The following is a 25,516-nucleotide window of genomic DNA, read 5'->3' on the forward strand; positions in this document are numbered from 1 at the left end:
CTGCCCCGCCCCGGCCACGACTCCCAGCCGCCACCATCAGTCCTGATCTGCTCCGCCCCGGCTCCGCCCCCAACCACCCCACCAGTCCCGCCCAGCTCTGCCCCGGCTCCGCCTCCCAACCACTCCACCAGTCCTGCCCCAGCACCGCCCCGGCCTCGCCTCCCAGTCACCCCCCACCAGTCCTGATCTGCTCCGCCCCGGCCCCACCTCCCAACCACCCCACCAGCCCGCCCAGCCCCACCCCGGCTCCGCCTCCCAGCTGTCCACCCAGCGCTTCCCCAACCCGGCATCGCTCCCCTGCAGCTCCTCCTCCCAGCTATACCACCAGTCCCACCCAGCTCCTCCCCAGCTCGCCCCGCTCCTCCCCCCAATACCTGCGGTCCGGGGTCCCCAGGCCCGCCACACTCCACCCTAGCCCTGCCCCAGCTCCTCCTCCCAGCGATCCCGCAACCGGCGCTACCCCTCCCCAGCCCCAGCCTGTTCCTCGCAGCTACCCACCAGCCCTGCCCCGCTCGTCCCCAGCTCCTCCTCCCAGCTTTCTCAGACACCGCTCTGCTCCGCCGGAACCCCGCCTGGCCCCTCCACAGCTCCTCCTCCCAGTTTTCGCCCAGCCCCACACCCCTTTGGCCGCTCCTTCACAAACCTGTCCGCCAGTCCCTCCCTGCCCCTTCCCAGCTCCGCCCCGCTCGACCGCAGCTCTTCCTCCTAGCGGTCCACCAGCCACGCCCCACTCCTCCCCCCGTTTCGCCTTTCCGGGGTCCCCCTCCCTGCCCTACAACTCCGCAGGTCCTCACCCACAGTGGTCCCCCAACTCCTCCCAAGGCTCCACGTCCGATTCCACCTCCCCGACGTAATCCCGCTGCACCCCAGCTCAGCCTTCCCACTTTCCTCAGCTCCACCCGCCCCTCTCCAGCTCCTCCACTCAGCTCCGCCCCGCTACTCCCCAGGTCTCCATCCCCGGTGGTCCCCCAGCTTCTCCTGTGGCGCCTCCCCACGCTCCGCTTCCCCAGCGCTCCCTAGATCCCCCCTGCACCTCCGCCGGCTACACCTCCTCAGGCCCACCCTGCTCTTCGCACAGCTCCTCCTCCGCCAAATTCCCCCCCAGCTCAGTTCTGCTCCTTCCCGCTCAGTGCCCTAGCTCCCCCCGCAACTCCTTCGCACAGGGGGAGCGCACTCCTCTTGCAGGGGCGCCCCAGCTACTCCCCGAAACCTGCCTCACAGCTCCTCCCCCAGCTCCTTCCCACAGGCCGCCCGCCCGAACCCTCCCCCAGCCCCGCCTCCCGTAGTCCCGCCCCACTGGCCCGTCCCCACCGCGCCCACCCCGCCCCTTCTCGCCGCGCCCCCATTTCTTTTCTCACTTCCGGCTCCGCTCCAGCCGCCGGTGCCTACCTCCCCACCGAGCGGGAGCGTCCCCCGCGAGTCGCGGCGCGGTGAGTCCAAACACGTCTCCTAGCGGCAGGGGCTGGCGCGGCTCTGTGCTTGCGCACATGAGTGCGTCTGTACGTAACGGCTTGGCTGCGGGCCTCCGCGCTTGCGCACGGGCCTGTTCGGCCCCTCCGTGTGCGTACGTGGGTTCGGGCCTGCGCACGCGCCTCAGAGAAGGGGCGCCGGCGCCTGAGCGAGCCTGTCAGGTGAGGGACCGCGGGCGCCTGAGCGAGCCTGTCAGGTGAGGGACCGCGGGCGCCTGAGCGAGCCTGTCAGCGGTCCCCAGGGCCGGGCCGCGCCGATGGCCTCGGGGTGGCCGCGGCGACGGCCCGAGAGCCACGATGCGGGCGCAGCACTCTGTCCTCCCTCCGCGGCCCGCGTCGTCTCCTCGCCGGCGCGTGGGAGGCGGTGGTCCTGGCGCTGGTGGCGTCGGTGGGTCCCTCGGAAGCGGCCGATCTCGCCCAGTGGCCGCAGCCGGGTCAGCCGAAGGGTGCCGGCGCCTCCGTGCCCGGCCCCGCCCGCCAGCAAGGGAGCCGGGAAGCCGGTGCTGCTGAGGCCGGCTCGGCCCCCCGCGGGACGGTACCTCTGGGCTGGGGTTTCCCGGGCCGGGCCGGGCCGGGCCGGGCCGGGCGGGTCTGGGAGCATGCACAGAGCTGCCCAGGCCACCCTTCCCTGTCCCCTCCTCCCGCCACTGTCACAACGCCCGCCATCCTTCGAAGTGCCCGTACCAGCGACGGCCTGTGCGCGTAGCAGCAGGAGCATGCCGGTCCTCCCATCACCAGCCGCCCCCCCCCCCCTCACTGTGTCCCTCCCTGCCTCCCTTGGGCCCTGGGCTGTGACCTACCTGAGGTTCCCCGGCTGTGCAGCTGTGCGGTGTAGCCTGTGGCACTCCTCCCGCTGGGGCCGACTCGGGATTTTATTGAGGGGAACGGGATTGTAGGGTCCCCAGATCCTTCCCCTGAGACAGTGTGAGGGGGTGGGGTCATCTGTCTCCTGTCGGATAAGGGGTCTGCTAGGCTGGAAGGACACGATCTGCTTCCAGGAGAGGATCTTCTCTGCTGCTGCTGGCTGGGGCGTCAACGTGATGAGCAGAACCAAACCTTGAGGGAGGTGTTTCCCATGCCAGGGGCCCTCCGGAGTCCCAGTGGTCCCCCAACCCTGCTGAGCAGAAAACCCGTTCTGGCACATTCGCCAACATTGTCCTTTTCTACCTAATGACTTTGTCTTCTCCCCGCCACCCACCCCAGTCCTTGTGCAGGTGACGAAGCCCAGACAAGTGGAACAGCGTTTCCTGCTCAGACCACAAAGCAGGTACTCTGCGGGGTGGGGCAGGAGGACACCCTTACCGTTCCATCCCTCGAGGGGCTCCGTCCACACTGTTCCGTTCTCCTTGTGGTTTTGTGGCCCCCCATGACAAAAGGGTTGGCCAAGAAACTGAATGGCAGACACGAGGCAAACCTGCAGTCTGGTTATCGACCCTCGTAGAAGAAAGAGAAAGGGCCAGGCCAGAGGGGGACATCCAGCCTCCCTCGTGAATTAATCCGGACCCAATGAACAGGGCGACCCTCTGTCACCCGTCGGGTTGGCAGAGCTGGAACAGGGTGACGGTGCTCAGGGCTGACAGTGGAGGAGGGAGGACGTGGAACCCTTGCCCGTGGTTGGTGGGGCGTACACAGGGGAGCCTTTGGGGAAGGTGGTCCGCCGGCCCGTACATCAGCATCTCAGGTGCGCATGCCGTGACCCTGGCCACCTTCTAAACAGGTCCTCTGCCCGCGAGTGTCCGTTGTGACGTCCTCTGTGGTGGCAGAAAGTACACGGCAGCCTGGGAGTCTCCATCAGTAAGGGAAGAGTCAGCAGATGGAGGGACAGCCAGCAACGGGAAGCCACACAGGCAGTGAAGAAGGTGATAGATGACGATGTCCAGGCATGGAGGAATGTGCTGGATGTGCCCCGGCTGGAGAAATCATTGCGCGCCCTGCAGAGATGTCCGGGACGGAGCTTACACCTACCTCTGAATTAGTTTGCCGCGGTGGTGGGAGCAGACTCCCACAGACTGGGTGGCTTAAAGAGCAGAAAGGAATGGTCTCCCGTTTCTGGGGGCTGGAAGTTCGAGCTCTAGGCGTCAGCTATTTTCGCCTCTTCTGAGAGCTGGGAGAGAATGTGTTCCGTCCCTCCCCTGCAGCTTCTCGTGGTTTCCTGGCCATCTTTGGCCTCCCCTAGCTGGTAGGATCGCTGCCTGCCTCTTCACATGCCTGTCCCTGAACTTCACCCTTTTATAAGGACACCAGTCATACTGGGTGAGGGTCTGCCGAGCTGAGCTCATTTGAACTCAAAGGGTCTGTAAAGACCTTTTCTTTATATGGAAGGTTACGTTCTGAGGGACTGGGGATTGAGGCTTCCAACGTGCGAATTTGGCGGGGACGTGATGAGCAACCCATAAGGACGTATAAAGGCCCTGAGGGAGGGATGCACTGGGCCTGCTCCAGGGATGGAAGGAAGGCCTTTGTGGCTGCAGGGTGGTGAGTAGAGGGGAGAAGGGAGCAGATAGCAGGGGGTTGGGGTGAAGATCACGTGGGGCCTTGAGGCCCTGGCGAGAAGTGTGGATCTGTCCTGGATGGGACAGGCGGCCCCTCGAAGGTTCTGGCAGGGGAGTGACAGGATGGGTCACTCCTGTACCAGAACCGCTCTGTCCACGGTGCGGACACTAGCGTGCTGCGCGCCCACGGCGAGTCTGAGGATGATCGGGAGACCGCCCGAGAGGGCAGCGGATCCTGGGGAGACTTGGACTAGGATGGTGGCCGTGGCGACGATGGAGAGGGGTCAGGCTCTGAGAAGGTTGGGGGAGCGGCGCCCGTGTGATGTGAGTGCCCGGCGCAGGAAAGGGAGCCCGGGCAGCTGCTGGGTCGGGGACTGGAACGACAAGACACATTGATGGTGAAACCACTTGCAGAGGTGGAACGGAAGTGGATTTGAGGGTGGCGGTGGTTGGGGACCTGAGGCTACTGGCTCTGGAAGGTGGAGACGAAGCGGGAGTGGCCCGTGTGAAGGGGGACGGGTCAGGCGAGCCTGTAGTGTGCCAGTCTGAGAAGAAGGGAGGGAGGGGTGGTTAAGGGCACCGGGCTGTCGGGCCACGACTTAGATGAGGACAGAACAGACACGAGGCGGGTCACTGGTGCCTCTGGTGGCCCGTGTGTTCCTGGAACGTGGGGGGTGGTGCATGGCGAAGGGGCAGAGGCCGCAAGTGTAGACTAGTGTTCTGGGCACCTCTGCTGTGCAGAGATTCCGAGAAGGCCTCAGGAGCCCGAGGCCTGTGTGGGCTGGGGGAGGGGGGCGGGTTGGGGGCAGTCTTTGTCCTTGTGGTGAGGGCTACACAGGTGTGGCAAACCCAGGGGCCTCCCCACGTGTGCTCTCCTGGGGCTCAGTGGCCTCTGTTGTGGCACTGACCACATGCTGTCCTGGCCATGCCTTTGTCTAGCCGTCTCCACCCTCCTGCGCGAGCTCACCAGAGACTCCGTCCGATGGACAGGTCGTCTTGAGCACCGGCCCCTTCCTTTGGGCCCGTCAGCTGACCGTGTAGTGGTAGAAGGAAGGAGCCAAGGCTCTCTGCTCCCCCACCAGGTCGGTGGGGTCCCAGGGCGACCCGTGGGACACTGGGGAGAGGTCTTGCCTGCGGGTCATGAGCTGGGAGCGCCGGGCGTGATGCTCATTGACGTGTGTGGTTCCGTGTTTCCACAGGCCAGGTGAGGCCCCGGAGCTGTAGGGAGATGAAGTTCGGCTGCCTCTCCTTCCGGCAGCCTTACGCTGGTTTTGTCTTAAATGGGGTCAAGACCGTGGAGACGCGTTGGCGTCCTCTGCTGAGCGGCCACCGGAACTGTACCATCGCCATCCACATTGCCCACAGGGACTGGGAAGACGGCGCGTGGAGGAAGCTGCTGGCCGAGAGGCTTGGGATGAGCCCCGCTCAGATTCAGGCCTTGCTTCGGGAAGGGGAGAAGTATGGCCGCGGTGTGATAGCAGGCAAGTGACCGTAGTCCAGAGGCTGCTGGGCCATCTCCGAGGGCTGCCCCCCAGCGTCTGGCTCCGGGTTTGGTGGCTTGTTTTCTTTAGAACTGCTGGGTGCCTGGGCCGTGGTTTCTTTAAGCAACACACCCTTCAGAGGGGCAGCCGGGGACCCTGGGCTCGGGGGCTGGGGGTCGCGGGGGACCCACCACCTCGGGGGAAGCCTGCATCCACTCTGGGCCTCGGTTCCGTTCTTGATCTTGGAGGCAGGGACAGGTTCCCAGACTCCACGTGGCATTTGCCTGTGGGTATGTATGTGTACACCCTTGTATTTGTGCACGAGTGCGTGTGTCTGTGTGTGCACGCACGTACACGTGGCAGAGACCCTGGGAGGCAGAGACCACAGGGCCTGGAGTGGTTTGGGGTAGCCTCCAGACTCAGGCTGTTGCCTGGCTTTGCGGGCGATGCCCCAGCCCCATGGTCCCTGCATCCTGGATAAGTTCCCTGGAGGGGTCAGGTCCCACTGCTGCACCTGCCACCTGCCGAAGTGCTTGGGGACCTGACGGACTGTTCCTCCTGGCGTCTGGAGCCCTTCTGATCTCTGCCTGCTGCCCTAAGCAGTTGGGCAGGGACCTGCCCAATATTTGGGTGTGGTCATTGAGGACAAGGCCCTCCACTTCCTTTCTCTCCCTCCCTCGGCCTCACCCAGAATTCCCTGAACAGAGTTTGGCCCTGTTGCAAATGCTCAGTCAGAGGGGCCCAGCATATTCCGTGTCCCCTCGGTGAGACTCCCTTAGTCTCTGGTGCTTGGAGCGATCGATAGCTGTGTTCTGCAATAGGTGGGCCTCGGTTTCGGGAGGAAAAACCACCGTGTGCTTCTCTTTGCACATAGGGCTTATTGACGTTGGGGAAACTTTGCTGTGCCCAGAAGACTTAGCTTCTGAGGAGGTCGTGGAACTGGAAAATCAAGCTGTCCTGAGCAGCCTGAAGCAGAAGTACCTCACCGTGCTTTCGAACCCCAGGTGGTTGCTGGAGCCCATCCCCAGGAAAGGCGGGAAGGACATCTTCCAGGTGGACATCCCAGAGCACCTGATCCCCTCGGGGCGGGAGGCCTGAGGAGTGGGCAGCCTTAGGGAGGAGCGCTGCGTCCTGCCCCGGGAGCTGAGCGTCAGACGGGGACAGCAGCGTGGTCTGGCTCGGCCCCGCTGCGGAGGCCGCTACGGCTGCGTGCTGTTCGTGGACCCCGATTTCTGCACTCCCGTGCGGGGACAGCTCGGCCGGACTTTCCTTGGGGGCTGCCCCTCTGGGCTCCTCAACAGCCTCAAGGACCCTGACCTTCAGGAGAAAGGGAAAGCTGCCATAAAGGCGTTTGCACCTCGACTAATTTGGATTGTACAAAGAAATAGGTTTTAAGAGAACTAGTTAGTGTCTCCCCGCTTCTCGGTTCTGGTCAAAAGTCAGAGAGGGCTTGAACAGCATCCAGGGACTGCTGTGGAAGGCAGGCCCGGGAGTGGCCAGCCACGTCGGCCCCATTCACGGTGACGAGGACATCGGACTGAGAAACAGAGCACCCGTCTGTCCTCTCAGATGACTGTTGCTCTGTTGTAACAGCGACCCTTGGCCCATGAAGCACGCGTGTTCCACACATGGCACGGCTACTTCGTGTGCAAGAAGAGGACCCTCAATACAGCCCCGGTGGGGAAGTGATTGAGCGGTGGTGGTTCTTTTGTGGCGAACCTTTTGTTGTTGCTTTTTCCGTGTTCCTTGCAGAGTTTCTAGTAGTTGTTATCTCTGGGGATGCCGGGCCACCCTTGCCCCCCTCCGGCCATTGACTGGAAAGGTCTGTCTCTTCTGAGCTAGGCTAACGGCGTCCTATGTCCCTGCTCTGAGGTGGGCCTCTTTGGAAGGCCTCTGGCACTCGCACTCGGCTGCTGATCAGAAACTTGCCGGCATCACGAGGGGACCCGTGAGGAAAGCCCCTCCTGTTTCAAACTACATGAACGCTGTAAGGGGACACCACCAAGGTCAGGGGTGAGGCCTGCTGTCTTCTCCTGACTGGCCTGCAAGGCTCTGGACCAGATCTTCCTGGGCCTTCCTCAACACTCGTAGCCAGCTCCTGGGCTGAGTGTGTGATAGTGCTGCTGCTTCAGAGGAAAGGGGACCCACCGGCACCAAAACCTGTCCCGGGCCAGGATTCCTAGCCTCCCCAGGGTGATCCGATGAGGCGTGTGTAGTATCACAGGTTAAAAAGAACACAGACTCGCCGTTGTCGTTTGACTGTTTATTTACTCCTGCAGAGTTTTGCTTTTCTTTATTAAAGCCAAAAACAGGTTCACGGTTATACAGTAGTGATTGTTACTTGTCACCAGTGGCCTGTGAGCTTAGGGACCTGGATTGTCCTTGAAATGTTCACAGAGGGCACACCTGTAATCTGAGGAGCCCTCCTCCTCCTCGTTCTCGTTCTCACTGGGGACCTCGTCTGGGGACATGACCGAAAGGGCAGCCAGCAGGATGGAATAGCAGGTGTTGTACAGCGACATCACTGACCCGTAATCTGGGTAGAGTGCGGGGGCGGTGGGCAGCTCCCCCGCACCCTCCCTTCCGGTGGTAGCCGGGGGCGCAACTGTGTCATTCCCGGAGGTGCCCTCCCCACATGGGCCGCCCTGCTCCCTGGAGGCAGGATTCTCCGTGTCATACCCCACCGCGCTGCTCAGGGACCAGATACCAGAGAAGGTAAAGGACCCGGTGCCACTGGGTCCCGGAACATTTGGGCCTTCTTTGGGGGCCGCCTTGTCCTCCTTGGTGGATTCCTTGTGATGGATTCGTGGGGACCGTCTTGTAGGTACTACGGGCTTCTTTCTCTTTGACGGTGTTGCGGCGCTCCCTGGCCACCCGGTGACAGTTCTCAGGTCACTTTTTCTCTGGATATTCTCCAGCAGCCCTGGCCTGTCTCGCTGAAAGCGGGAGTTGCGGTAGAGCTGAAATGAGATTCATCATTTTAGACATTCTGGAAGGAAAGAGCCGTGTCCCCTGCTGCCCCCGCCGTCGCCACCACCACGGCCACCACTGTCCCTACTGCCATCACTGCCCCCACCCCGACCACCGCGAGCATCGCCGCAACCACCGCCTCCATCGCTGCCACCACCGTCCCCCACCACTGCCACCACCACTCTCGCCCCCTCTACCCCCACCACCACCACTGTCCCCACCACCCCCACCATCGCTGCAACCACCGCCTCCATCGCTGCCGCCACCGCCCCCCACCACTGCCACCACCACTCTCGCCCCATCTACCCCCACCACCACCACCACAGCTACTCCCTGCCCTCCCCCCGCCCAGGGCAGCCTTAATGGTCTAGTTCTACTAGGGAGAAAAGAGGCTGCCTGTGAGCTTCACTATGCCCTAGACCCTGAGCTCATGAACGACACAGAATGCATAGGTTAAGGTGTTCACATACCTGCGTGACGTTCCCTGGCCTCTGTTTAGGCATAGAGAAATATGTTAATTGAAATATTAATAAGAAATGAAATCCTTTCACCAGATTGTTCATCTGGGTCTACCCGGAAGGTGTTAGAAGGACAGAAAACATGGGAAACGCAAGAACTTTCTACGTTACCATCGTTTTCCTGTTCCCTGGGGCATGAACCGAAGGGTTGTTTGGGCGTATTTTGCTGAACCCGTACAGGTTCATTAGGCGGATGAACCCCTTCAAGCTGTCAGTTTCAAAGATTCTCTCTGGGCCCCTCCGGTGGAGAATCTCCCTCTGGAAAAGGTCTTCATCGATGATCACAGTGTCGCCGTCTTCATTCCAGCACACGGACGTGAAGGTGTTGTCCTCCACGATCCTCCAGAGCCTTCTTGGGAAGGAGAGCCCGAAAATGTTTTCTCCCACGTTGTAGGCACCGTGGTTTGGGGCCGGTGGCTGTGGGTTGTCTTGGGGGCCTGGATCTCGGCTCACGGCTGGATCCTCATGCCTCTCCAAATTCCTGGAATCCAAATTGAGGTGCAGGGAGGACCTGGACGGGACCTCTCCTGCCGACTCCCCATCACCGGGAGGAGCCAGCATGACTTGGTATGTGTCGTCGTTACTCTGACTAGCCATGGAGCTAGTCTAGATCAAGAGCATTTTCACCCTGAGGCCGTCTTCCTAGACTCTCGAGTCAGAAATGCCTCCAGCCAAGACAGGATGCCCAATATATACTGTTCACGGAATTCTAGAATTGCGTAGTGGGGCAACCGGGTGCCCGGGTCATCGCCCTCCTTATCTGTCATGTGATGTCACAAAGGTGGCTCCGAGCTGGTCTGGAGAGGGAGCCTTGGCCAAGTGTGGGGGAGGGACGGGTACAGGCCCCCAGCTTCTCTCTTTTCTACGAGTATACAGAAGCATGGTTTGAGTTCTCCAGAAAGGCTCCTGGCTACAGCCAGGCACACTGTTTCCCGGGGCCAGGCGCTGGATGGGTAGAGAAGCCATGATTCTAGGTCCACTCCCACTCCCTGAGGACGGGGGAGACCTGTTGTCGGCCTCTCGGCTTAGCTCAAGGGCCAGGCCCTGGTTAGTCCTGGCTTGACTACCACCACGTCCATCCCAGTCAGATGGGCCCTTGGGGGGCTGTAGCTCTCAGAAGACGGCAGTCCTTAGCGGTCTAGCTGGCCTGGTCTCAGTTGGCAGCCCCCCCTCTTCGGCCTGTCCCCCCACTTCCTGCTTTGGTCTCTTCCACCTGCTTCTGTTGGTCAGGTGGTCCTGCTCAGATGGGCCTGAACAAAGAGTCCTTTTTTCTCGCCCCTGGATCCAGTGTTCCCAGAGTAGGGCTGAGCTCGGCAGGGTGAGCGCGTCCCTCCTGTTCCTCAAGCTCGGCGTCACCCGCAGCGCCTCAGACACACTGTTACCCACAGCGCCAGCGCCGTCTGTGAACGGCTACTGCCTCCACCCTGCTTGAGGGTCTCCTGTCGAGCTCTGCTTGTCCCCAGATCCCGTCCCTCTCCATATCACGATGGGATTGTCCCTAGTTCCCATTTGTTCCCTGTAGAAACTCTCCCACGTTGGGGACACTTGTGTTCGCCCTTGGCAAAGCTCCTAGCACAGACAGGTGGACGCAGCCTCCCTTGAGGCTGCCTCGAATGCCCGATCTCTTTTCCTCAGCAGAGTGCTGTGGCTCCGGCTCTCCCAGATTTCTGGCCTCCCGCTTCCCAGCTAGATCTCCTTTGGCACTTCCCCTTTTAATGACTTGACTTTGGGGTTCAGCATATATTCTGTTCAGTTGAAACAAAGCATTTCACGGGCCCACTCCCATGCCAGCCCTGCTCCCCTTGCCCCGAGCCCACCCCCACCCGACTCCGGTGTTCCTCTCCTACCTCGTCGTTACCTGGATGACCGATCCACTGAGTGATGGTGTTGGCTCTGGGGTTACTTTTCAAAGGGCCTACTCTATACAGACTCCCTCCCAAGGAAAATTTCAACTTGTTTAGCTAGACGTGACCAGAGGAAGCCAATACACAGTATCTGAAAATAGAGGAGAGTCTGGCTGTGGGGTGGGACAAAACCTAAATGAAAAGTCCTCTTCACCACAAGATGAGAGGTTGGGACGGTAGCTTGGGGCATTTGTGTTCTCTAGCCCCCGGGACAGCTCTGTTCTTAATCTTCACTCTGGTGCCGTGCTGCCCCCTCCTTTGTTCCTGCTCCAGGGCTGCTGCCTCCAGAAGGCCTTCCTCCGGGGCCTGGGCCCCCTTAGGGCCCCTCTCCTGGGGCTCCCATGTCCAGCCCAGCTCCCACACAATCCCAGTCGAGGAGCTCCTGTCTCCCCATCCAGACAAGGAAGGAGGTCCTGGAAGACAGCAGTGACCACCATGTGAACCTGGTTCCCAAAAGTTCTGTGTGCCCCCAGCAGCAGCTGGAAAAAAAAGCTGTGCGTTTTAAAAGGGCAGTAGGAGCCCTCGAGGAGGACACCTGCCTCACAGTGGCCGTGCCCATCACTCCGTGGTGTCTGGGCCGTTTACTCTGGACCACAGTCCCTCGAGAAGTTGTCGTGAAAGGCCCAGCCGAGGCCGTGGAAGGTGGAGTCAAGCCCAGCTTTCACTTGAGGAAGTGGAGCCGGTCCCTTCTGCCTGTCCTGAAGCCACGAAGCCACTGGTCCCCTGTGGGGACAAGCAGCAAAGGAGGCTGTCTGGTCTGGTGCTGTCACATTTCTGTCCTTGTCCAAGGCTCAGGGGACACTGGGAAGCATATCCACAGGGCCGTGGTATAAAACGTGCCTTTCTAAAGGACCCACATGTTGGGGCACCTGGGTGGCTCAGTGGGTTAAGCCTCTGCCTTCGGCTCAGGTCATGATCTTAGGGTTCCAGGATCGAGCCCCACATCGAGCTCTCTGCTCAGCAAGGAGCCTGCTTACCCCTCTCTCTCTGCCTGCCTTTCTGCCTACTTGTGATCTCTCTCTGTGTCAAATAAATAAATAAAATCTTAAAAAAAAAAAAAAAAAAAAAAAAAAAAAAAGGACCCATGTCCAGGCTTGGTTCCCAGCCGTCCTGCCTTGCTGTACACAGGGGCCCGGACTCTCCCAATTTCCACTGGCTTCCTTTTCTGCAGTATCAGACACATCTCTCTCAGGGACCTTCTCCCACTGGGACTCGTGGTGTTAAAGTCACTCCACTGGTCTGTCTCTGCTGTGAACTCTGATGCCTGGAAACTGAACCCATCTCCCGGTGCTTCCTGCTACTGGAGCCTCTGGACAGGGAGGCCCGTGTGGGAGGGAGAGGCAGCCTGCAGAGAGACAGAGACATCTAGAGACTGGAAAAGCAGGGTTCAGGCTGTGTTCCCGAAGTGAGCCAAACAGGTCCTTTGTGCACGGGCCCCTAGGCGCTGGATTTCACCAGAGCGGACTGCCCCCGTCGGCTCAGACAGCCCCCAGCACCCAGCTCTGATTTTCTTTCACATTGGCAGCTCTTCCAAGTGTAGCTTAGGGGAGCGGTTGGCCTTCTGGAGCCAGCCTGTCGGCCACACCCCGGCAAACCTCACCCCGTCTGCTAAGAATACAGGAGATAGAGCTTTGTGGTTCTCACACCCCAAGCCAGTCCCTGAGCTGCTGAGCTGAGTCCCCTGCCCAAGCAGTCCCTTCCCTGGCCTTTGTCCATTAACCCATGGGGCCAGAGCAGCAAAACGCCGTGGCCAGAGTGGCCCAGGGATGCGGGACATCGCTCTCTCTCCCGGCGCTGGAGGCTGGAAGTGCAAGGGGCCAACAAGGGGCCAGCAAGGAGGAGTGAGAACCCTCCTCCTGGTTCGCAGCACCCACCTTCTCGCCGCATCCTATCATGGTGGAAGGGGCTGGGGAACCTTCTGGGGCCTCTTTTACCAGGTGCTATTCCCATCCACGAGGCTTCCACCCTCAGGACCTAAACACCTCCCCCAGGCCCCACCTCCAAAGCCATCATCTTTGGTGCTCAGGATTTCCACAGATGTATTTGGGGGAGCGGGGACTCGCTGAGCATGGAGCACTCCACCCTGCATCGTGCCCCCCTGACCATAAGGGCCTGGCCAGTCTCACGCTGTGGGGGGCTCCCCTATAATACGACTCCGTGCCCACGCCACCCAGGACAGCCTGCTGTGTGCTGCTGCCTCTCCTGGCCTTGTCCTCTTCCTGGGTCAGCCCCCAGTCCCTGGAGGCCCCTGCAGTTTGCTCCTGAGCTCCTGGGAGATCACAGGTCTGAACCTTAGCGGCTGCTGTGGATCCAAGATGAGGTGGAGGGTTTCTAGCTGTCAGCTAGGGCGTCTCTAAGCATGGCGAAGCGAAAAAGGCCTCTGCTCGAGGCGTGCCTTGACTTGGCGCAGGAAAGCCACTGACTCTGTCAGACCCGGGACTCACAAAGCCTCGTGGGCGGGCTGGAACGCCCAGCCGAACCTGAACGCGTGCACTGGGGGCGGCCCTGTGCAGCCTCAGCCTCATCATCAGCTGTGCGGAGAGGACAGCAAGCTAAGCGCCAGGGACAGATCTTGAGCTCTGGGATCCTTGCAGATGTGGGACAGCCCTCTGCGAGGCCCAGATCTGTCCAAATATCTTGGGTGCGTTCGCAGACCGTGAGGGTCCCTCCCAGATGTTCAGGGTAGAGGGCCGGTTCTCTCCTGCAAGGGCACCATTGCTGCCTGTGGGCGTGGCATCCCGGACGCAGACCAGCGAGTGCCCTCCTAACTCAGCGCCCCCCCGGGAGGCCCCACGGCCCCAGAAGGCCCATCACCGGGACCCTGAGGCCTCCACACGCCCTGCACTGATCCAACACAGCCCCCTCTGCGTTGGCCTCATCGGCAGGCCTAGCCCGGCTGGTTGCAGTCTGCGACAAACACTGCTTGCCTGGGTCCCTCCTGCTTCCCCTGCTGCACCCACCAGGCTGTGAGGGTGTTCAGCCAGCCTTCCCGGGAAGGCATTGCTCTTTCCTCTCCCCCTCACGGGAGAAGCGATGTGCACCCGTCGCAAAAGCTGTTGGAAATTCAGGACGTCATCCCCACCACCCCCGGACAGTGACGAGTCTTTCTGGTTCCCTTCTATGACGATGCTGGTCTGTGAAAATGCTTTCGTGCCCGCCACATAGGAGCCTCCAGACAAAAGGGCCTGGGAGAGAAGAGGGGGTGAGGGAAACAACGCAGTTTGATCACTGAACGACACACTGATTTGTTTATCTGGAGGAAAGGCAAGCCCCACACCCAGGACATGTGGGGCGGGGGTAGGGCTCTGTGATCCTGGGGTTCCAGAAGTGCTCCTGGAAGCCTTGTCCCCTCCCAAGAGATGCTCGTGTGCTGCCCCCAGAGCTGCCACAGGGCGGGCAATTCAAACCGACCGCCAAGCCTGGGAGCAGCCAGACAGCAGTGTGACAGGGTCGGGGGTGAGGGGAGGCAAGGGGGGAGGGGGAACCTCCAGCAGCACAGCCCCAAGTCACCTCACTTCTACCATTCTCCAACCGGAGACCGCGACACATCCCACAGGGTCAGGGCTCCGGCCCACCAGGTGGTCCAGCCCCACTGCTACCAGTCCCAAGCCCCAGGTTGCTCTGGGCGCTTGTGACCAAGGGGCTCTAAGGCACAGGCTCCCGGAGCCCGGCCTCCACTTCCCCGCATGGGTTGGAGCAGCTCCAGGCGCTCAAGCACACAAGCCCCTCACCGGACCCCCGGCTGACTGTACAAGGCCATAGCTCAGGAACACCAGACCCGAGAGCCGCGGAGGCCACAGGCGGTGGGCAGGGGTGCGTGCACAGTGTCCATCCCTCTGGGTGCGCCTCTCCGCCTGCATCTCCATGTCCCCACCTGAAATCTCTCGAGCCCGTACCTCGGGGGTTTCATGGAGGCTCCCTCACTCAATCTCCAGCCCCCTCAGCCCTCCCCCGCGGTCAGGGGGACCGGGGACCGAAAGCTCCCACCCTCCAGTCACCTGGCCCGTTCTCCTGGCAGCCAGGCCCCCGCCTCGGTGCTGCCCAGAGTCACCTGGTGGACCTAACAAAAGTCACCTTCCTCACTCCCCACACTTTGGAATTACGAGGGTTTGGGGAACTCAGAGTCAGGGCTCGGGACCAAGACCAAATAGAAATGAGATATGTACTGTGGTCATTGAGTGACCAACCCTAGATCTTCCTTATGAATCACGGTATCACACCTACATTCCACACTCTCTGAATCCTGCTGCTGTGACCTTGGGCCCACAAAGGAGTTTTGAGACCCAGCTTTCAAGTCCTTGACTGTACACTCAGAATTGGGATTGCTGGCCCATACAGAAATTTCCATTTCTGCTTTTTGGTGGCCCTGCCCCCATGCTTTCCCACAGCAGCTGCTACCAGGTTCCATTCCCACAAGAGTGTACAAGGGTTCCGATTTCTCCACAGATCCAACGTCGAAAAGGCCACAGAACTCTTTCTTGTGCTCGAAATTTCTGATGCAGGTGGAAGGCAGCAAACACCCTTCCTTCCTGTCACGAGAGTGTGCTCGGGCTTCTGCAGGATCCAGTGTGTATTCTCAGAGCCAATTCTCCATTCCAGACTTACCCCCACACCGAAGGCACCCCTTCTCCATGTAGGACCACGGTCACAGCACAGCTAACTGGCAATCACCTGGGACCAGAAGTAATCATGGGGACCAGACGCCCCAGCCACCTGGGCTCATGGCATTTCTACTGCGGTGCTCGCCGCGAGAGCTGCACCCCGCCTTCCTTTTTCCACTTCTTCTGCAGTTCTCAGGGCACCCCTCCCCAGCTTCCCACTAGGACTGGGGCTGCTCGACACAGACTTCTGTGGCTGCGACGTGTCCTGCTTCTCCTAGTGTCCTCCCTGCTCATCCACAGGGCCTTCCAGAAAGGAGAGCTCAGTGTGTGTCTGGCAATCAAGGAGCCAGCGAGCAGGGCTCCCTCTGTGCTGAGAGGACATTTCTCCTCCATTCTGGAAGAACCAAGCCAGGGCAGGAGCCCCCGCGTGTGTGCCTCTGGCATGTACACAATGATAGACAGAAAGGCATCAGAAGCAAGAACAAACTTTCCTTTTATTTCTCTAGTTCCTGGCCCCATCACGTCGCTCCTCGTTTCTTTCGACTTTTCAATCCATCCCTCCAAATGCGTTGTGATTTTGAACTGGAGCCCAAACAAGGAGACAGCGGGTCCGCCGGTTTCCAGGAAATGACAAAACTGACAAAACTCATAACTCTTGAACTGGGTCAGGACAAACGCTGTGGGGGGGATGTCACTCACACACTCAGCCGCTGAAGCCAACGAAGCCTCCTATAACAAGGAAGCCCACTGGAGAGCTTCGCCAGGGACACCAAGCTCTGAACTTGGGAGGCATCGCAGGGAACCGCCCCCCGCACCCCCCAAAGGAGGCCCTTTGCCCTGCATTTTCCCTCAACCCCCTCTGACCCTGCACTGCTTAGAATGGCAGGGATCTTTCTACACCCGCAGGCACAGGCGTTCACGCACACACACACACGCACACACACACACAAAAACACAGAAACAGGGAAGAACCAAGAAACGGCCTCACTCCGTGCCCCGCAGGACAAGCTGCCGACCCCGCCGGAGCCGGGACCGCACCACAGCCGCCCCTGGGCCTCTGGCCCCCTCTTCCTCATGGCTCACAGCCTCTTCAGAGGGGGCCAGGGAGGGAACCGGCAGCCCGGGATAGACTCGCAGCAAATACTCCAGCACCTGCAACCTGCTGGTTTCCGCGTGGGCCCTGGGACCCCACAGGAACTCGTAGCGGGCAGGGTCACTGCCGGGCACCTGCCGGTACTCCAGGTACCCTTCCTGCACCCAGACATTGGTCAGGAGCTCCCGGGGCTCCCCATAGATGATGTGCTCCTCGCCGGCATACACCCCCATGACCCCCAGCGCTTCCCACACCACCTCCTCGAGGGCACGGTCGCCCTCCAGGAGGATCGCCCCCAGGAGCACCACCAGGAGGCCGGTCTTGGGCGGGCCCTGCTCACCGCTCAGCATCGCGTCGCAGGTGAGGCCCAGGACGGGGACCAGGACGTAGGAGTGCTCGCTGGGGTCCACTTCCTTCACCTCCACGCCGAACACCAGCCGCATGCACTCGGACGCCTGGCCCAGGATCCCGGGGAAGGCGTCCTGCTCATCCTCGCCGACGATCGCCAGCATCTCCGCCTGGCTGGTCGGCTGTTTGGTGCAAAACTTTTGGAGCAGGAACCCCACCAGGCTGACCGCCCTCACGTGGAGTGCAGCGTGGTGCACGGACTCGGCCACCCCCGGCTCCCCCCCAGTGCCAGACCCCTCCTCCATCGCAGAGCTGGAGCTATCTTCAGACAGGCTCCAGGGAGAGGCTGCCATGGCACTGGGGTTGGGGAAGGCCCTCTGAGGGCTCTGGGGAGGACTCGGGCCTCCAGAAGCGGACTCCTCCTCCGGGGTATTAGGGAACAGGACAAAGTAAGAGGAGGAAGAGGAGGAGGAAGTGGAGGATAAGTGGGAGGAACAAGAGGAGAAGAAGGAGGAGAAACTGGAGGAGGAGGAGGAAGAGGAAGAGGAGGAGGAGGAGGGGGAGGAGGAGGGGGAGGAGGAGGTGGAGGAGGGGGAGGAGGAGAGAGACAGGGCCTCTGCAAACCCCGAAGCCTCATACAGCTGCGCATCTGCCAGGCGCTGGGCCTCTCTGGGGTCCTGAGGAGCCTCCTCCAATTTCCGGAGCTCATTCCTCCCGCCCACAGGCATGATGACTTGTGTCTGGCAGCAGCCCCAGGTGTGGGCAGGACTGGGCGAAGCGACTCAAGGGCCTGGGAGAGGGGGGGGTGTGAAGGGCCTCAGCTGAGGAAGGTGCCCTCAGCCGCCTTGACGAAGGGGACTCCGAGTCTTCTCCGTACTGGCCCTCTCGGGGCTCGCACGGGGTCTCTCCTCCGGGGCAGCCCGTCCCCTTCAAAACTGAAGGAGGGAAGTCCAGGGTCTCCTCTGCTCTCTCTCTCTCTCCTCTGCTCTCTCTCTCTCCTCTCCTCTCCTCTCCTCTGATCCTCAGACCCAGGGCTTCACCTCCCAGCTCCCGAGTCCCCTGTGGGGGGGGGGGGGAGGCACCTCAGGGTGCAGACTGGGAATACAGCCCAGGGCGCCCAGGGCCCCCAGGGCAGACAGGAGAGCGGGTCTGACGCTGCGAGGTCCCCACATCCAGAGGGTGGTGGTCCCTGCTCCCTCAGGGGACTTACCTTTGCACTGGCAGGGCCTGGGCCCACCCCTCTGCTGGCCTGAAGCCCCAGTCTCAGAACAAGACCACAGAGCCCCGAGACCGAACAGAAGCAAGTGAGTGTGTCCACATCTGACCGCACCCACCCGGGGCCTCCTAGCTCCCTGGAAGGGGAGGCTGCTGGGTCCTTGACTCCTGCCAGGGCCCACGATCCTGCCTCAGCTGACCTGAGTCCAGACCATCAGACCAAGGCCCATGACTCCCTGAGAGCAGGGATCTGGGAATAAGAAGGGGCTCGGCCTGACCGGCCATGCCCAGAGTTCCCAGAGCTGGCAGTAGGGGCAGCCCAGGGTTGCCTGGGGTTCTCTGGGGTTCCCTCCTTGTTCTGGCAATTGGGGTCCACTCTCTCTTGCCTCAGGGTCGTCAACTGGGACTCCTGACACCCAGGTGGGCTTCCCCAGATGACCAGATGGCGTCCTCTCAGAGCATGGTCCTCACCTCCGTGAGAGCCCCAGAGAGCCGGAAAAGGCACCTTGGACACTGTGATATACAAGCAGATGAAGATTTGCTCTTTGTCTGCACTTCCTGGCTCTCTGCTCTCAAACCCTCGTAATTCCAAAGTGTGGGGAGTGAGGAAGGTGACTTTTGTTAGGTCCACCAGGTGACTCTGGGCAGCACCGAGGCGGGGGCCTGGCTGCCAGGAGAACGGGCCAGGTGACTGGAGGGTGGGAGCTTTCGGCCCCGGACCCCCAGACCGCGGGGGAGGGCTGAGGGGGCTGGAGATTGAGTGAGGGAGCCTCCATGAAACCCCCGAGGTACGGGCTCGAGAGATTTCAGGTGGGGACATGGAGATGCAGGCGGAGAGGCGCACCCAAAGGGATGGACACTGTGCACGCACCCCTGCCCACCGCCTGTGGCCTCCGCGGCTCTCGGGTCTGGTGTTCCTGAGCTATGGCCTTGTACAGTCAGCCGGGGGTCCGGTGAGGGGCTTGTGTGCCTGAGCGCCTGGAGCTGCTCCAACCCATGCGGGGAAGCGGAGGACGGACTCCGGGAGCCTGTGCCTTAGAGCCCCTTGGTCACAAGCGCCCAGAGCAACCCGGGGCTTGCCCAGTGACCCCTGAAGGGTGGGACACTCTTGTAGGCCTGAGCTCCTGCTCTGTGGACTCTGAAGCTGTCTCTGGATGGAGAGTGTCGCAGGTATGCTGAATTCCTGGACTCTTTGTGGGTGTACGAGGTTCGCTGTCACAGGGAACCCCCTCCGTGCAACGGCTGGTACCAAAATGCACCTATACCACCCCCAGGCCACCCCCCAGGGCTAAAGGGGGGCCCGGTGCCCTGTCCCGCGGTGGGGATTCCCTCAATCTCCGAGGAGGTTACTCTTTCCTCCTGCCCGGACCTGCCCTTCCTCCCAGCCCCATCCTGAGTTAGAGGCCTTGTGCCTCTCAGCCCAGGACCTCACCTCCCGGAGGACTCCCCACCTCCCTGCCCATGGGACACGTGAGCATGCCGCTTAGCGCCACCGCTCACTGTTCCTTCCAGGACCGACAGCAAGGCCGAGCTGGACTCTGTGCTGTCCTTTCTTCCCTGAAATGGGGGTGGGGTAAGGGCCGTCCTCCTTCGGGGTCCTCACATTACTGCCTGGGTGATCCTGGGATCCTCCCTCCGCTGCCCTGACATTTCCCACAGACCAAGGGCCTCACGTCCCTGACATCCCCCAGCCCCAACCGTGGGGCACAGGTGGGGCGTGCCACATCCAGCCGTCCCTGCTAGGCCCTCCCTGGCAGAGGGCCCTGCTGAGAACAGGGAAGCTGCACTCTCTAAGGCCCCTTCTCTTTTGATGTGGGGGGAACCTTCATACCCTCCAGCCTCCCAAAGGCTCCTTTTGAGTCCTGGCCATTCTTTGAACTCCCTTCTCTGTTGACCAGGTAGGGCTCCCTCTGTGGCCCTGAAGTCAGCCCCCGGAACAGAATCTCTCAGCCCCGAGCAGGAGGGAGGGGTGCTCCACGTGCAGCCTCTCCTGCCTGTGCTCTCTGAGGACGTGTAGGTCGGGACAGTGGGACGCACTCGGCCTGGGCGGGGAACCCCCTCAGCATCCTCAAGGGGCGCCTTCTGATTCCACTAGGGCTGCCTCCTTCTCTTCTCACCCAGAGGATACGCCCTGCAGAGCCCAGCCCTCAGGACCTGAAGACACATGTGGGCGGCTCATGGGGTTCAGCCCAGCCAGCAGGGGCCCGACGTCCCAGAGCTGACAGAGGGCCGTGGGTGTCCAGGGGTCCCCTCAGGTTTGGGATGGGCAAGGCCCTGGCTCCAGGTTCCAAGCAAGTACCACAACTTGACCACTGGCACTCACCTGCGCTGTGAACTCACGGACTCCTGCCTCAGACCGAGACCTCCACGCCCCGTTCTAGAAGCCCCTGGAGGAGAGAAGGAGGAGGCACCTCAGGGTACAGACTTAGAGCACAGCCCCGGGGCCCAGGGCACACAGGAGGGCTGGGTTGGACTCCCTGAGTGGGCCACCCGTCCAGGCTGGGCGGTCCCCTCCTTGGCCTCTCGGGGGACTTCTTTCCCCTGCCAGGACCTAAGCCCCACCCCGCTTGGCCCAGAGGCCAAAGGGTCCCAGCAAGACCACGCAGCCCTGAGCCTCCGGGAAGGAAAGCGAGGGGGTCCACATCTGGACCGGCCTGCATTAGGTCTACAGGGCTCGTCACGGATCTCCAGGGATGGCCAAATGTGGGGTTCCGTCTATGCGGGATGGGTCTGCCTCTTTGTCTATACCTTGACCCCAGGAAGGCCTGGGAAAACTCCCTGTGTTGACTGGAGGCCACCCTCCTGGTGTCAAGGCCTTATCTCACGGAGAAGCCAAAAGGAAAAGCGAGGAGAAATCAGTCTGCCCACTGATCCCCCGTGTCCCCATGGCTGACAGAAGTGTGAGGGCAGGCCTGGGCCCTGGGGATCCAGTTGTGGGAGGCATCTCCTCATTTCTCACCTGGGTCCCTGCCTCCTCCACTGACCTGAGTACAGACCCTCAGACACAGGCACTCCCCTCCCAGAGCCCAGGGATCTGGGGACCAAGAGGGGCTGCGCCTGACAGACCCGGCCAGGGTTCTCAGGGCGGTCAGGGAGAGCTGGCCAGATTTCTGGGCCATCCCCTCCTTGTCCCAAGGGGTGGGTTGGGAGCCCTCGCTCCTGCCTCGGGGGTCCCCACATTGACTCTTGCCAGGACCAGGGCCTCCTGTGTGTCTGCCAGGTGGGCTTCCTCGGATGACCCGACTCCGACCTCTCCTAGCATGGCCCTCGCCTCCCTGAGAGCTCCCAGAGGAGGGTGAGGAGGCAGCACTCCACCCCCTCCCCCCTGTACCGCACCCCATTCATAAAGAGCTGAGATCGGGGGCTGGCCCCTCTGTCCTGGGGCGGGAGTCCACTCTCTGTCCTGAAAGTGCTCATGTTTACTTTCAGCAGGACCTGGAAGTATCCCTTCTCTTAACCTCAGGAGGCACCTTGCAGGCCAAGTCCCCCATCCCGCTGAGACCCAGAGGGGAAACCAGGATCCTCATTTTTGCGACACCCGGCCTGGCCTCGCAGGACTGACCCTCGGGGCACCCATTCATTTGGAACCCCTATGTCTGGGTAGGGGTCTGCTCAGTCCTCCCTCGGGGTCTTGGGGCTCCCCCCTCTGCTGACCTGAGGCCACACTCTTCAGACCAAGCCTCTCCCTTCCCCCAGACCCTGGGTGAAACACTTTAAAAGTCAGGAAACACTTTAGCTGTTCCCCCCCACCTTGGGGGACATCTAAGAAGGAGCCCAAGGGCAACAAAATCACCTTCTGTTTTAGGCTCTAAGGACCTCAACTCTCAGCCTGCATCCCTTCTGGACTCCAGCAGGACCTGGGGCCATGCCCTCCGCTGTCCGGAGTCCTTTCCTCTCTGACCTCCCCGCACATCCCTGAGATCCACGGCCAAATGTGGGGGTGCGACTCAGGCAGACAGCTGCTCAAGGGCCTCCTTCAATGACTCTGTTCTGGGGTCCAGGGTCTCCTCACTTCTCCCTGAGGGTCCTCACCTTGACTCCAGCAGGGTCTGAGCCTTCCCTGCTGCTGACCTGAGGCTGTGCCTCTCACCCCGACCCCGAGCCTCTCTGAGACCCGGATGTGGAATTCTGGACATGCCACTTACCTCCTCCTGCTCAGGGGCCTCCCAGGACTGATTCCCTACTGGGTCTGGGGGCCCTCGGTCCTCCCTCTAGTGCTCACCTTGAATCCTGACAGAACCCGGGCCCTCCCCCTGCTGAACTGAAGCCCTGCTCCTTACACTAGGCCTCCTGACCCTCTGAGACCCAGAATCTGAGGTCCGGTCTCGCTATGCAGTCCCATGACCCCCAGGGATCCTCCTGGACTGACACTATGGCCCAACCCCTGCGAGGCCTCCTCTGTCCTCCTCAGAGTTCATACCTTGACTCGGGTTACTGCCTGGGCCCTCTCTACCCACCTGACCGAGGCCCTCCTCCTTCCACCAAGGCCCCCAATCTTTCCAGAGACCAGGATGGGGGAATCGGACGGCACTGGGCTTCAGTCCCCTCCCCGCCCAGGGGGGCCTCCCTAGACTGACATCAGAGGGGGGCTTCTGCCAGAGTCTCCTCTGTCATCCCTCATGTTTCATGCCTGGTCGTTCCTCCCAGACTCGCCGGGACCAACCCCTCTGCCCACCTGAGGGTGGCCCTGCTCCGTCCATCAGGCCCTCAGTCTCTCAGAGACCCGGATGCAGAATTCCCGATTCGCCACGTCTCCCCACCCCCCCTCACGGACCTTCTGGACGGACTCTGCGCTGGGGTCCAGAGTCCACCGTGAAGCCCAGCATGAAGCCCAGCATGACCTGTGCCCTCCCCTCTGCCCGCCAGAGGGAGGCCCTTTTCCTTCTGCCAAGGTCCCCAGTCACTAGAGAAACCCGGATACGCGAGTCCCACCCTAGGGGATACGGACCCCATCCCGCCCAGATGCCTTTCTAAACTGACCCGGGGGCCCGAATGCTCAGAGGTCGCCTCTGTCCTGCCTCAAGGTTCATACCGTGGCTCGCAATCGCCCCTGAGATCTCCCCTCGGACGACCTGAGATCGGCTCCTTACACCAGGCCCTTTATCCCTGAGAGACCCGGATGCGGAAGTCCAGAATCGCCACGTGCTCCCATCCCCCCACCACGGACCTTCCCTGACTGACTCTGGGCTGGGGTCCTGGGTCCCTCAGTCCTCCTACATCCTCACCATGAAGCCCAGCACGACCTGCGCCCGCCCCTCTGCCCGCCTGAGGGAGGCCCTGTCCCTCCACCAAGGCTCCCATTCTCTCTGGAGGCCCGGAGGCTCCAGTCAGGCCACCGGACCACTTGTCCCCATCCCGCCCAAGGGACTTCCCGGAATGGCCTTGGGAGCCGATGTCGGTGCGGTCCCCTCTGGCCTCCCTCAGGGTTCATACCGTGACTCCCATTCACGCCTGAGCCCTCCCGCTGACGACCTGAGATCGGCTCCTTACACCAGGCCCTCCGTCACTCAGAGACCCGGATGCGGAAGTCCGGACTCGCCACGGGCTCCCATCCCCCACCACGGATCTTTCCTGACTGACTCTGGGCTGGGGTCCAGGGTCCCTCAATCCTCCTACATCCTCACCATGAAACAAAGCAGGACCTGTGCCCGCCCCTCTACCCCACTGAGGGAGGCCCCGCTCCTTCTGCCAAGGCCCCCAGTGTCTCTGAGACCCGGACTCGCCAGTCCCGCCACGCTGGCCTCGTGTCCTCATCCCGCCCGGTGCCTGCCCGGACTGATCCTGCGGCCCGACCTCAGTATCGACCCCTGTGTCCTGGGCTCCCAACTCCCTCGGTGCTGCCCGTGCTCGGGCCCGACCCCGTCCCCCCTGGACTCCCTGGGACTCCCTGGGCCGCGGTCTTCCTGACCCGGCATCCTTGCCCTCCGACCAAGCTCCTCAGCCCCCTCGGGCCCCCCAGGCACCTTTCAGCCGATGCGCCCTGTGGCCACCCTCCCCAGGGGCCCCAGGGCCGGTCCGCGGCAGGGCCCGAGGGGCTGCACCAGCTCGGGGAAGGCTGAGCCCCACCGATCTCCCTCAGGTGCCGACACCCACTCCAGGGAGGGCCTGGGCCCGTCCCTCTGGGGACCCGTGTCCCCTGCCCTGGCCCCGGCGGGAAGGGCTCAGCCCGGTGGCGGTGCCAGGGGCCCCCTGGATCCCGGGAGTCCCCCCACGTCCCCCGCTCGGGGCACCCTCAGGGCAGGGTCTACCTGCACGCCTGGCTGCCGGGCCTGGACTCCTTCCCTCCGCCAACCTGAATCCGGCTTCCCACACGCAGGGCCTCGCCTCTCTCAGGCCTCGGAGGCGGAAGTCGGCGCTCGTCACATCCGGACCCCAGAGGAAGGGGTCCCCTAGGGCTGACAGCACCTTGGGCGGCGATGGGTCCCGGGTGGGCGAGGTGGGAGCAGGGGAGCGGGGAGGAGGGTCCCTCGGTCCCCCCTGGGCGCCTCGCCTGCCCTCTGGCAGCACTGGGCCCCGCTCACCGCAGACCTGAGCCCCAGCGGGATGGTTTTCGGGGCTTGTGCCGCACCTGCTCCCGGGGCCCGGGGTGTCTCAGGGCTGCTGGCAGGGACACAGTGCGCTGGGACATGGGACCCCTCGGCCCTCACCCAGGAGGCCCTCCTCTACCCTTGTGGGACACACGCAGTCACGGGACAGATGCCTGATGTGGACCTGCAGCGCCCGTGACCGTGGGGCAGGGTCGGAGGAGAAGCGTTCCTTCCAAGGGGTCCCTTCGCCAGCGGCCAGACTTCAGCAACAGTCTGAAGATTTTATAAAAACATTTGATTTACTGACGAGGCTGAGCAGCTGCAGGAGGTTTGGGGTTCGGTCCCAGGGTTTTAGGGTTATCCACTGTTGCAGGGTCCGCTGCAGTGAGTTTTCCTTGGTCGTGCTCGTTCATCGTAAGAAACACACTGTCCGCCTCTCCCCAGTGTGTGTTCTACATATGTTTATATAGGCTGGCTGTACGTTGTATGTGTTTAGGTCCACATGCATGTATATATCACATATGTATGGACATCGACAGACATGTATGCACGTATGTTCTTGCTATAGATGCATTTTTATAGGTATGTATGTATATATGTGTAGACTGTGTGTATATGTCTTTTATGAAAGACCTTAACTTCTACTATATGTCATTTGTTTTGATACTCACATCTATTTCTGGTCTAGTCTTTATATCCTCTTCCAGCAATTTTTTGAAAAGGCTGTCCTCACCTCTTAAGCTGATTTTAGATAGCTAAAGCCCAGAATCCAGACCCATCTGCCTCTGTCAATGCCGTTTTCTCTGCTGTCCTCATACTTCCCCAGAGCTACTGGCACGTATCCTCTGAGGTCCTGCATCAGATTTCTGCAAGGAAGCAGGGGCAGAAGTTGAAAATC

At 61.5% G+C, this 25,516-nt stretch overlaps 3 protein-coding genes across 18 annotated transcripts; 1 reads left to right on the forward strand and 2 right to left on the reverse strand.

The window, feature by feature from the left end:
• The first annotated feature begins 1,405 nt into the window (after positions 1-1,405).
• On the forward strand, positions 1,406-18,426 carry EOLA2 (endothelium and lymphocyte associated ASCH domain 2). Of its 14 annotated transcripts, none has more exons than XM_047715498.1 (8): positions 1,494-1,631; positions 2,673-2,736; positions 2,846-3,722; positions 4,901-5,043; positions 5,161-5,165; positions 5,327-5,442; positions 6,317-6,495; positions 8,361-8,648. In XM_047715498.1, the coding sequence occupies exons 3-8, from the start codon at positions 3,674-3,676 to the stop codon at positions 8,409-8,411; spliced, it is 543 nt and encodes a 180-aa protein (XP_047571454.1). In that variant the 5' UTR covers positions 1,494-1,631; positions 2,673-2,736; positions 2,846-3,673; the 3' UTR covers positions 8,412-8,648. The 14 variants fall into 14 exon arrangements, 11 of the variants coding, with proteins under 11 accessions (XP_047571460.1, XP_047571452.1, XP_047571463.1 ...); XM_047715499.1 differs by having other exon boundaries at positions 3,143-3,722; XM_047715497.1 differs by lacking the exon at positions 1,494-1,631 and having other exon boundaries at positions 1,713-2,736.
• On the reverse strand, positions 7,806-9,527 carry LOC125091692 (heat shock transcription factor, X-linked member 3-like). Its single transcript, XM_047715495.1, has 2 exons — positions 9,042-9,527; positions 7,806-8,402 (listed from the first exon to the last, which is right to left on the reverse strand). Exons 1-2 carry the CDS (start codon positions 9,525-9,527, stop codon positions 7,806-7,808), a joined length of 1,083 nt encoding a protein of 360 aa, XP_047571451.1.
• On the reverse strand, positions 14,840-24,426 carry LOC125091690 (melanoma-associated antigen 8-like). Of its 3 annotated transcripts, XM_047715484.1 has the most exons (5): positions 24,340-24,426; positions 20,415-20,478; positions 17,448-17,666; positions 16,869-17,411; positions 14,840-16,112 (listed from the first exon to the last, which is right to left on the reverse strand). In XM_047715484.1, exons 3-5 carry the CDS (start codon positions 17,602-17,604, stop codon positions 15,628-15,630), a joined length of 1,185 nt encoding a protein of 394 aa, XP_047571440.1. In that variant the 5' UTR covers positions 17,605-17,666; positions 20,415-20,478; positions 24,340-24,426; the 3' UTR covers positions 14,840-15,627. The 3 variants fall into 3 exon arrangements, with proteins under 3 accessions (XP_047571440.1, XP_047571437.1, XP_047571439.1); XM_047715481.1 differs by having other exon boundaries at positions 16,869-17,666; XM_047715483.1 differs by lacking the exon at positions 14,840-16,112 and having other exon boundaries at positions 16,124-17,666; positions 24,340-24,402.
• Positions 24,427-25,516: the final 1,090 nt, after the last annotated feature.

This window comes from Lutra lutra, chromosome X (genome assembly GCF_902655055.1).
Source record: "Lutra lutra chromosome X, mLutLut1.2, whole genome shotgun sequence".
Taxonomy (NCBI): Eukaryota; Metazoa; Chordata; class Mammalia; order Carnivora; family Mustelidae; genus Lutra; species Lutra lutra.